The sequence below is a fragment of the Anopheles ziemanni genome, chromosome 2, assembly GCF_943734765.1.
Source record: "Anopheles ziemanni chromosome 2, idAnoZiCoDA_A2_x.2, whole genome shotgun sequence".
NCBI lineage: Eukaryota > Metazoa > Arthropoda > Insecta > Diptera > Culicidae > Anopheles > Anopheles ziemanni.
The window spans coordinates 12,739,083-12,750,818 of record NC_080705.1 but is presented as its reverse complement, the minus strand read 5'-3'; the positions used below and the strand labels follow the sequence as shown (position 1 = coordinate 12,750,818).

The 11,736-nt window shown below is 43.1% G+C and overlaps 2 protein-coding genes across 2 annotated transcripts; both read left to right on the top strand.

The window, feature by feature from the left end:
• Nucleotides 1-403: 403 nt before the first annotated feature.
• LOC131292990 (uncharacterized) lies at nucleotides 404-3,109 on the top strand. Its single transcript, XM_058321070.1, has 4 exons — nucleotides 404-412; nucleotides 2,465-2,560; nucleotides 2,612-2,721; nucleotides 2,809-3,109. Exons 1-4 carry the CDS (start codon nucleotides 404-406, stop codon nucleotides 3,107-3,109), a joined length of 516 nt encoding a protein of 171 aa, XP_058177053.1.
• A 91-nt stretch (nucleotides 3,110-3,200) lies between these two features.
• Nucleotides 3,201-5,695, top strand: LOC131292989 (mucin-2-like). Its single transcript, XM_058321069.1, has 5 exons — nucleotides 3,201-3,991; nucleotides 4,069-4,343; nucleotides 4,390-4,638; nucleotides 4,960-5,068; nucleotides 5,158-5,695. Exons 1-5 carry the CDS (start codon nucleotides 3,201-3,203, stop codon nucleotides 5,693-5,695), a joined length of 1,962 nt encoding a protein of 653 aa, XP_058177052.1.
• Nucleotides 5,696-11,736: the final 6,041 nt, after the last annotated feature.

Genomic DNA, 11,736 nt, shown 5'->3' with positions numbered 1-11,736 from the left:
ATGTAACCAGTAAGAAAAATAGAAGACGTATCACACATTGGTATCCAGGTCTCAAGATGAATTGAAATTTTATGCCGCTCCAGTATGATTTTCCCTAATACAAACCACACAGTTTATAAAAAATCACGATTTCGCAAAAAGTGAAACTGTTATCCCAACAGCCTTTGAAAACTACTGAAGTAATGTAATGTGAGAATTTACACTTTCTAATTTATTTTAAAACAAATTAATCGTTTCTAGGAAAGATAAGTTTTAGAAGACTGATTTACTTGCGGTTAAACGATGAATGTAGAAAGGATAAGAAATATTTTTTGATTTTATACATAATAGCACGTAATGAAAAACTATCTGAATGAGCGTTTACAAAAATAATCCCCATCCATTAACAGCATGAACATCTTACATGTTCATTGTAAGTTCATAATCGCATAAGTTTATAACTACATGACAGCTGAAAAAAAATTGAATTTTTGTCAACCGGGTTAGTAAAACGATGAATTTGTCCGTTGCTGAAATACAATTTAATGAGGGTTGTAAAAAATAAACCGTTATCATGCCGATAAAGAATTGGAATGTGTAACGGTCGATCGTTTTTTTCGGTGAAAGATTAAGGAATAAAAAAACCTCTCACCGCGAAAGCAAAATTTAAAAAGAAAGTAAACACTTTCTTTGCATTATTATGAAATGATGTGAATAAATGATAATAACATAAAATAAATAAATCAAAGAAAGGATTATACAAAATCATTTTTTTTGTGGTACATAATTTTGATGCCGTTTCGTAGTTTCTCAATGCTGCTGCAACATTTTAACATATTGCAAATACGAGAGGCGCATGTACTCCAACTGCCAATCACCCGCTTCGTAAAACTCATGTCGAGTTGGGTTCAAAAATTTGGTTTGGACGGGAAATTTGAAGATGTAGCAAAGAGAAAGTAGTTTTTCCCCTTTCTTTCCAACCTGCTACTGAACCCAACGACCAGACATGACCCGCATTCTATAAAAGATACACCATTCTCTTTGAAGTATTTCAGTTCTGGCGTAACTTCAGTGTGGTCTGTTCTCGATTTTCAGTAAAATACAGTGAAGCAGAAGCATGAAAATTTGTGTGAACTTGTGTATCGTCTTAATACTTCCTATACTTGCTAACGGCAAACGAAGTGGTAGTAATGGAATTGCTACATATGGTGCGTACGACAACAGTTTGGAAACTTGCTTCTATTATAGAGTTTTGAAAGGAGATCGTAATCCAACTCGAATACATATCGACAACGTAAGTAATTCCCATCGTTATAGTTTAGCCAAGTCAAGCGTTTTAATAAACCGTTCAAACTCGTCAGTGAAGTGAACGTAATATTGTACTTGATCGATTGTAATTATGTACGTGTCAGTGAGCATGCGTTCATCGCCGTATAATGTAGCTACCAATAAAATTGTAACATGAAAAAGTGAGTTTTGTGAACCAAAAATAGTGATCTGCATCGATTCCTGCACAAATAACGTGCCTTACTGACTCGAACAGAAACTGGCACCTTTATCGCTATCAGTTAAACAGGAGCATACCGCATATTTTTTTGAATAATTTAATGAAAAACTACTTTAGGCCATACGAAGTCTACCACAAAAGGCAAACAAATCCCAAAATTGAAATATACGGTGATACTTCTTCGTTAATGCAGTAACACCGCAGTATCACCACGTGTTTAACGAGCATACAGTCCTTGCTTTACGTACTTAGTTACTGGCAAGACTGAAGACTAAACGCAAGAGGACATGACGCGATCGCGAAATCAGTTCCATTCATGTATGTGAAGATTGCAAAGGAGGTGCCAGGTGATAATCTTTCATTATGCGAATCATTTAAATACATCTTTATAATTTCTTTGGTGGAATGTTTATATTTGCTTTCGTCAAATAAGAAAGGATCAAAAACGAATTTACTACCAAAAATGACCTTTCCATACGTTTTAATTTTCATGTAGGATATTAGTTCACGGATAACGTATGTGGCTGTGGAACCTCTTCAGAAGCATGCTGGAATTTCCATTGACGTTGAATTGTGGAGCAACAATGACGAAAACACAAATATTATTGTAAAAGATAATAAGTTGAAGAAACGTATGACATCTAACATGGAGCTATTTGGTTTTTGTAAACCTAAACCTACTGAAACTACTTCAACTGATTTCACGACGAGGACCACTCCTACTATACCATCCACGAGCGTCTCATCAACATCTTCGTTATCGACGCTGTCCACGCTTTCAACAACTATATCTACTGCTTCTTCCTCGACTTCCTCAACAATATCATCGACTGCATCAACGCCAACGATTTCAACAACTCGCTCATCTAGTACATCGTCTTCGACAATATCGACCCCAACAACTGCTTCTACAGCAAGCTCCACCATTTCGGCATCTACATCGTCTACTGTATCAACACCATTGACTTCAAGTACTAGCTCATCAACACCGTCTACTTCATCAACATCGAGCTCTACTACGTCTACCACTTCCACTCCAACAACATCATCTACTGCATCGACCACCAGATCAAGGCCTGGCTCTTCAACGTCATCATCTTCATCAACAACTGAATCCACCTCCAGTACGAGAAGTACATCGTCTTCTACAATATCGACTCCAACAACTGCTTCTACAACAAGCTCCACCACTTCGGTATCTACATCGTCTATTGCATCAACGCCAATGACTTCAAGTACTAGCTCATCAACACCATCGAGCTCCACTGCGACAACAAGTCGTACTCCAACAACATCATCAACGCCTTTTACTGTTCCTACAGTTTCAACACCGTCCACTCCTTCCACAACAAGATCCACTTCTATGTCTACAAGTTCATCTACCGATGCCTCTTCCTCAACAACCTCAACGACACGTCTTACATTTCCTACAGTTTCAACACCATCCACTCCTTCTACTACAAGCTCCACTTCTCTGTCTACAAGTTCATCTACTGCATCTACCACTGCCTCTTCTTCAACAACCTCAACGACACGTCTTACATTTCCTACAGTTTCAACTCCATCCACTCCTTCCACTACAAGCTCCACTTCTCTGTCTACAAGTTCATCTACTTCATCTAGCACTGCCTCTTCTTCAACAACCTCAACAACACGTCTTACATTCCCTACAGCATCAACACCATCCACTCCCTCCACTACAAGATCCACTTCTATGTCTACAAGTTCATCTACCGATGCCTCTTCTTCAACAACCTCAACAACACGTCTTACATTTCCTACAGTTTCAACACCATCCACTCCTTCTACTACAAGTTCCACTTCTCTGTCTACAAGTTCATCTACTGCATCTACCACTGCCTCTTCTTCAACAACCTCAACGACACGTCTTACATTTCCTACAGCTTCAACACCATCCACTCCTTCTACTACAAGCTCCACTTCTCTGTCTACAAGTTCATCTACTGCATCTACCACTGCTTCTTCTTCGACAACCTCAACAACACGTCTTACATTCCCTACAGCATCAACACCGTCCACTCCTTCCACTACAAGCTCCACTACTCTGCCTACAAGTTCATCTACTTCATCTAGCACTGCCTCTTCTTCAACAACCTCAACGACACGTCTTACATTCCCTACAGCATCAACACCGTCCACTCCTTCCACTACAAGTTCCACTACTCTGTCTACAAGTTCCTCGAGCTCTTCTTCTACTGCTTCTTCTTCAACAACTTCAACTACTGCTTCGTCAACTCCTCTTACGTTTCCTACAGCATCAACAACATCATCTACAACAACTTCAACTACTGCTTCGTCAACACCCATTACTTTTCCTACAGCATCAACAACGTCGACACCTTCCACTACAAGCTCCACTACTCAGTCTACAAGTTCATCTACTTCATCTAGCACTGCTTCTTCTTCAACAACCTCAACGACACGTCTTACATTCCCTACAGCATCAACACCGTCCACTCCTTCCACTACAAGTTCCACTACTCTGCCTACAAGTTCCTCGAGTTCATCTTCCACTGCTTCTTCTTCAACAACTTCAACGACACGCCTTACATTCCCTACAGCATCAACACCGTCCACTCCTTCCACTACAAGTTCCACTACACTGTCTACAAGTTCCTCGAGCTCATCTTCTACTGCTTCTTCTTCTTCAACAACTTCAACGACTGCTTCGTCAACTCCTCTTACGTTTCCTACAGCATCAACAACATCATCTCCAACAACTTCGACTACTGCTTCGTCAACACCCCTTACTTTTCCTACAGCATCAACAACGTCGACTCCTTCCACTACAAGTTCTACTTCTCTGTCTACAAGTTCGTCTACTTCATCTACCACTGCTTCTTCTTCAACAACCTCAACGACACGTCTTACATTTCCTACAGCATCAACACCATCCACTCCTTCCACTACAAGCTCCACTTCTCTGTCTACAAGTTCCTCGAGCTCATCTTCTACTGCTTCTTCTTCAACAACTTCAACTACTGCTTCGTCAACTCCTCTTACGTTTCCTACAGCATCAACAACATCATCTACAACAACTTCGACTACTGCTTCGTCAACACCCCTTACTTTTCCTACAGCATCAACAACGTCGACTCCTTCCACTACAAGCTCCACTTCTCTGTCTACAAGTTCATCTACTTCATCTAGCACTGCTTCTTCTTCAACAACCTCAACGACACGTCTTACATTCCCTACAGCATCAACACCGTCCACTCCTTCCACTACAAGTTCCACTACTCTGTCTACAAGTTCCTCGAGTTCGTCTTCCACTGCTTCTTCTTCAACAACTTCAACGACACGCCTTACATTCCCTACAGCATCAACACCGTCCACTCCTTCCACTACAAGTTCCACTACTCTGTCTACAAGTTCCTCGAGTTCATCTTCTACTGCTTCTTCTTCAACAACTTCCACGACTGCTTCGTCAACTCCTCTTACGTTTCCTACAGCATCAACAACATCATCTACAACAACTTCGACTACTGCTTCGTCAACACCCCTTACTTTTCCTACAGCATCAACAACGTCGACTCCTTCCACTACAAGCTCCACTACTCAGTCTACAAGTTCATCTACTTCATCTAGCACTGCCTCTTCTTCGACAACCTCAACGACTGCTTCGTCAACACGCATTACGTTTCCTACAGCTTCAACAACGTCGACTCCTTCCACTACCAGCTCCACTTCTCTGTCTACAAGTTCGTCTACTTCATCTACCACTGCCTCTTCTTCAACAACCTCAACGACTGCTTCGTCAACACGCATTACGTTTCCTACAGTTTCAACTACATCATCTACAACAGCTTCAACTACTGCTTCGACACCAAATCTTACTTTTCCTACAGCTTCAACAACGTCGACTCCTTCCACTACCAGCTCCACTTCTCTGTCTACAAGTTCGTCTACTTCATCTACCACTGCCTCTTCCTCAACAACCTCTACGACTGCTTCGTCAACACGCATTACGTTTCCTACAGTTTCAACTACGTCATCCCCAACAGCTTCAACTACTGCCTCGTCAACTCCTCTTACGTTTCCTACAGCATCAACAACGTCCACTCCTTCCACTACAAGATCCACTACTCAGTCTACAAGTTCGTCTACTTCATCTACCACTGTTTCATCCCCAACAGCTTCAACAACTACTTCGTCAACTCGTCTTACTTTTCCCACGGCATCAACTAGAGCTCCTTTTTCAGTTCCTACAGTAGCGATACCCTCAGCTCCACCCAAAGCCCTTCCTACTTTTCCTAAGAATTTGCCTGATGCTCCTATTGTAGGTAAGCTATTAGGAAAAAATGCGCTTTTATCTCCTCCACGCAACTCATCGAAGTATCATTCCGCAACGAGACTCTTGAACCAACAATTTTTGTTGAGAACTCTCCCAACTGAACAACCTAGTTTGCAAAATTCAGCAACAAAAAACCCCTCAAAAACAAATAAAAAATCACCCAAACCACAGATAATTCCTATTTATGTAATGGGATACTCATGGAGTAATAGTAGAAAAAACAACAATTACATAAATACAAATCAAAAACAACTTACTAGCACATCAAAATGGTATCCTACACTGAAGTAATTTATCAAGCTCTAACTAAATGCGTCACAGGTTCATCAGATTCATTGGCTAATTCAAACAAATAAAGATTAAAAACTAGATAATGAATGGAAATCGATTTTGGAGATGGTTCTCCTAATTATAATATATGTCTAGCCAGCTTGTAGTTCTAAGATCGTTCTAGAGGGTTTATAACTTAAATTGTTTATACTGTTGCGTAAACATCCATGCATACGAATTACAAGTCGAACATACAGTCATATTGAGACAGATGACAAATAAATGTACGTTCATTCAGCAAGCAAACCCTTTATATTGTTTTGAATAACTATTTTAAATATAATCCATACATACATTATTGCGTCATACATAAATTTTTAGCCTAATATAATTTTGTTACCTTCGTTGCATTGGCAAATGGCTTACACACAGTTACATACTTTTTACACATCAATCATCATTTTTACTAAAATTCTAAGTTCAATGTGCAGTACAATTCTATTACATAAACCTGGTCCATGCTCGAGCACAACGGAAGACTGATGAGGAGACTTGTTCAAATTTGTATGACTCAATTTCCGCTGATCAAAGGCGGAACCAAACTTGTAACGTTGTCGGTTGACAACATTTAAAACACGTTTGCCAAAAAAAAACAAAAAAAAAGATCAATTGCGGTTTCCGTTCTGCTCGTATATGTTTTTTTAACTCAATTTTGTGGGAATTTCCAGAGACCAGTTAATGGATGGTCACTAAGAGTACCCTACCAACAGCAGTGTCATCTGAATTCAGTTCGTTACGGTTGGGGACGTCTGAAAAACTATTGGGACACCCCACAATAGGACACTTTTTATGCCCGTGTGTTATTTGCGTTGGTAATTTCTTTTGCCCTTGCTTTCCTACATCACGGGCAATTGTTCAAGTTTCATCTCGGGCTGGGGAGCTGAGAGGGAAAGGCGCCGCCCACGCGCGCTACCCCTTGGTGCGATGATCAGTCTCCGTTGACACCGCCGCATAACGATGCTCCTTGATGCCGCACTAGACAGGGTCGCTAGAGAACCGGCCAGTCTGTCTGTGTGGCAGATCATCCTATAGGCGAACATTTTAAAGGTGTTCGCGCCGATCGTCATCGGGTTGCTTACAATAGGCGCGATACTCTGGCGATCGCGATCGACTCGCGTACAGCGTGCGACAGACAAGACTCAAGACAGGGCCGCATGGCAAACGTGTGTGTGAATGCGGATACATCGCGGTTCGCGGATAGTATGGGATTCTCTCCTGCTTCTACTGATGCTGTCTGCTGGCGCTGCTCGCGAACGACGAGCGGTTTATAGTTTCGCACCGGTTCGACAAGTTTCCAGTGCTTGGCAAACCAGATCTCGGAAAGGTTGCTCTCCCGGACGCGGTTGCGGGATTTTCGCGGTGCAACGATCGCATCGATCGGTTAGAGTGTTTGGGTTCGAAGGTACGATTAGCGCCTGACTGCCCGTGCGTGTGTGTGCCTGTGTGCGCGTGTGCCTTTTACTTCTGTGGGCGTGTGATTAGAAGATACCGTGTCGCGAAGTGCGGCCCGCGGTTCTCGATCGAGTTCTTGTGCTACTCGGATCACTGACTGCTGAGTGTGTGAGGCAAGCGAACAATAATCCTACGAGCACACTTTGCCACTGATCGTGTTTGATCTTCACAGTGTTCCTCAAAACAAGGGGGTTAACTGGCTCGCGGAATTCTGCAAATCGCGACGAGTGATGAGGAAACGCTAGTGCACTGTTGCATTTTGTGTGTTTGGTGTTGTGTAGTGTGTAGAATCGAGCTCGAGCGCATCCATCGAAGTGGAATAGTTCAGTGACGTTCAACAGCTGACAACGATCGTCTCAGTACCTTTTCTAACAACCTGTTGACGGTACGTACATTCGACAAACCTATTGAACCGTAAAGGACGTGTGAGAAAAAGGCCGAATTTTGAAATGAAGTCGTTCCCAAAGTCGTTCAAAATCGTTACCCGCCAGTCGACTTACATAGGGCGAAGTCAGACATTCGAGCACGGCTTATCAGTCGTTTCCGGATAGGTCATCATCATGCTTGAACCCAACCCAGGGGTTTTTTTTTATTCGTCACGAGAGCTATTTCAATACGCAGTTCTGCCCCACGGTGGTCGTGATGGTTGGAAAATTTCGTGAACAACAATTATGATTTACTCATAACTATACCCGGCACGGGGATGGCACGGATGAGCGAGTGGCCCTGAATTAATCACACCAACTACTCCGTCGTCAAACGCGCTCGTTACGGTCAGTTGAAGGACGAAAAGAATATTCCCCACGGGGGAACGAGCGTCCTCTCGTGTGTCCGTGATGCTGCTCGGAGTACCCGACCCGACATTCCATGTAGCATCCATACATACAACTGCACCGCTCACCTGCCAGCATCGCAATGGACGATATGTACAGTTAAATTCATTATCATCTTGGAACAAGCCAATCCAGCGGAGCAATCCTTGTGGTTAAATGCTTTTTCATTTCGTTATTTTTTTCTGCTTTGCAGCCCCTCTGACCCTCTCAAGTCAGTCATGAGGGATGGTAAAAGAAACCGGTTTTTAATTAGCAAATGGAAAGCTGAACCATCTCGGTATGCGAGTCCTCCGGTAAATGTTTTTTTTCTTCGCGGTTCCTGGTGACAAAAAAGAAAGCTGACATACGCTTGACCTATAGACAGGAGTGTTTTTTTTCCCTCCCAAAACTATCCACATCCTGTTGCAAAGCGAATAAAGAAGCATCTGCAGTAGACCACAGCAGTGTGGGTGTCAATTTGATTGGCAGAAAATAAACCAGACAACAGAAGAGTGAAAACTTCCTAATTTGACCAATTTGTTAACGTGCATCCGTTTTGTCAAAAATCATCAAAATTGTTTAGATCACCTAGGATTCGCTTTTTCATCATGTTTGATTCTGGACCTTTTTATTAATGCTACAATTGTGTATGAAAACAGCTCTGAAACATTTACCATTTGTTTACTTGCAATAAAGTATATACATAATCTTCAGTTGATAAGGATAGGGTTTAGTCGGTCGATGTATACAGCTTATAAATAAATGGAAATTTGGTTTTCAACTTTCCCAAAACAATCACCTGTTGATTAAACTGTGAAATTCATCTGCATTGCGCGCAGCAATAGTATAAGACGGTGTCGTTGGATAGCAGAAACATTTCCCAATTTAAAACTAATATGAGATAAAAAAAACCCTGATAAGATTATTTGCGTAAAACAAGCCGTGAATACGTTGAAGTAATATTATAACTTAATTCTTCCAATCTACCCAATGTCCAAAACGGGTGTGAGCGGGCAAAAAGGAACGTACAGACGCACATTCACACTTCTGCAAAAGGTTTTTTTTGGTGGTTTGTTTCCTCTCTATATAGCGACCATTACAAGGCGATATTCTTCCAGCAGATGGCTGTAGCACCGGGATCTATTTGCAAACTAATTACATTCCATCCAATATACCTTCCTACCACCACGGCCGTCTGACGTCAGCAAGCGTACGCGCGCTTCACTTCGGCGTCTCTGGAGCAAGAGGCCAGGGCCAAGTGGTACAAATTGCACCGCAGAACGTAATCAAAAAGATCAATGACACTGCAAAAACAGTAACATTCAAGGGCGGTCCGAGGCGCTCCATGAACTTGAGCTCGTTCCCGGTCGCTTGGCAGGTTAGAGCCAAAAACGATTCAAAAATGTTAACGCCCCGGCACCTTTGCACGCTTCGGCAAGCCCATGGGCCGCAAGGACCTACGACTAGCGGTCAGTTCTGATGATCTGGTAGAGTATGCATTAGTGCAAAGAGGCAGCGTTAGAGATGGGACAGAGTGTTCCATGTACTGGAAAAGGATGAATGTTAAAAAAGAGACGCTACTGGACGGATACAACGTGTGAAAAGAGGAAAGGTTCAAATTATGAAAGAGATCAAGCCAGGGGATGAGAGCGAGAGAGAAAGAGTGGAAGATTGCAACAGTAAGAAACTGAGGACATTAACAACAACCGACTAACCGGTTCCGAGATAGATCGTGACGATCGGGCGGCAGCGGCAACATTTTTCCGCGCCGTCACAACATGCTAGCAGTACGTTCCATCCAGCGGCACTGGTGAGACGTTTCCAAGTCCAAACCTGTCCAAAATTCGACTTGCCCAGCTCTCCCACGAGCTCAAGTTGCTCTGGACTTGTCCAAGAGATCTCAGCAAAACCTAATGTAAGTAAGAACCGAGAGACCTGAAGAGGAATACGGAAGCAAACACCAGGGCACCAATCTGTGGCCATGAGTTGCGAACGAAGCTTCCCCGATGCAGAGACACGAGGTCACGCGCCATCGCTAGCCGCGCTGCTGCGGGTTGGTTTCAGTTTTGGACAGGGGGTTAGCCTTCAGCAGAGACCGATAACCGCATTAACCTTTCTTGCGCTGTTGTTGAACCCGCAGCTCGAAACAACATGGTATCAGTGGTTCAAGATTCTGGACATTTCGTGATGTTCTGTCGAGCGATTCACTCGGTGACTCTAGCATCGTATAGACTAGACCGTACACCCGCGAGCCACAATAAGCCTGAATCGTGCATCTTTGGACCGGATAGTCAGCTGTAAGTTGTGCTGTATCTGCTTAGTTTGTGAAATTCATTGATGCCCACGTGCCATGCAGATTGCAATTCTGCCCCAATCCATTGTTATGGACAACGATAGCAAGTGCTAATAACTATAAGCTGGCTGATAGATTGGCCTTCGCTTATTTCCGTAGTGCAAAAAAGGCTTCCGAGCACGTTACAAGGTACGCTACTAGCTAGTGCGCACTAACGGTTCGTCTTCCCGTCCAATAATATAAAGCTGGGTTTTTCTGATGACGTTCTTGCTCAAATTCCGGTTCCATCGAGCGATTTGACTACCACCAGCGACAACGAACGCACGGTCTACAACAACCTTGGCGGGGTGGTGTATATGTCGCTGTATGGCGCTGTTGGTGCTATATAGAGTGCACCTGTACCAAACCACACCAACTCACCTTCCTTCCCGGCAGGCACCACCATCATGGCACGTTCGTTATCCACTCGAGCGCACGTTGCAAACCGGTCCAGGGCCAGGCACGCCGGTCGGATCGAAACATTGATGGGAAAACCCAGACGGCGGTCAAATTGTGATACCTGGAACTGCTACAGAGCCGTTAAAAGTTTTTTGTCGAAGATGTTCAATATCGAAATTTTACCACCACCTCGGCAAGTCATCGTCATTTAGCACCCCGCGCAGCTATATGTCACCAGCGGCCAGGCAGCTTTTTGGCTCGGACCTGCCCGAAGAGGTTGTTATTCAATTTAATAATGTTGCCCGGTGCTTCCACCCGTATCGATTTTCGAGTCCGTTGTGCAGACAACACATCGGCATTTTCGAGCGGGGCTAAGCTGGTGAATCCTGAACTGGAGATACCTGGAAATTCCCAGTCGATCCGGATACGTGGCAGCGAGAGAACTGCTTGTATTTTTTATCTGGCGGATATAGAATGTAGGAATGAAAAGTTCTTCAGACGTTTATAAGCAGTTGCTAAAGTCTTAAATTTATAAGCAAGATAACACAAATTTGTTTAGAACCAATGTTAACCTTTCCTCATGCACCGTTTTCTTTGCAGATTCTTAACA

Excerpts from the sequence above, each read along its gene's own strand:
- LOC131292990 (XM_058321070.1), top strand. Across the intron at positions 2,561-2,611 it reads GCATCGACCACCAGATCAAG|TACGAGAAGTACATCGTCTT; the intron begins GCCTGGCTCTTC and ends ATCCACCTCCAG. Across the intron at positions 2,722-2,808 it reads ATCAACGCCAATGACTTCAA|TTTCAACACCGTCCACTCCT; the intron begins GTACTAGCTCAT and ends CTGTTCCTACAG.
- LOC131292989 (XM_058321069.1), top strand. The coding sequence starts at position 3,201 with ATGTCTACAAGTTCATCTACCGATGCCTCTTCTTCAACAACCTCAACA. Across the intron at positions 4,639-4,959 it reads CTCCACTTCTCTGTCTACAA|CATCAACAACATCATCTACA; the intron begins GTTCATCTACTT and ends CGTTTCCTACAG. Across the intron at positions 5,069-5,157 it reads ACTACAAGCTCCACTACTCA|CTTCAACAACGTCGACTCCT; the intron begins GTCTACAAGTTC and ends CGTTTCCTACAG.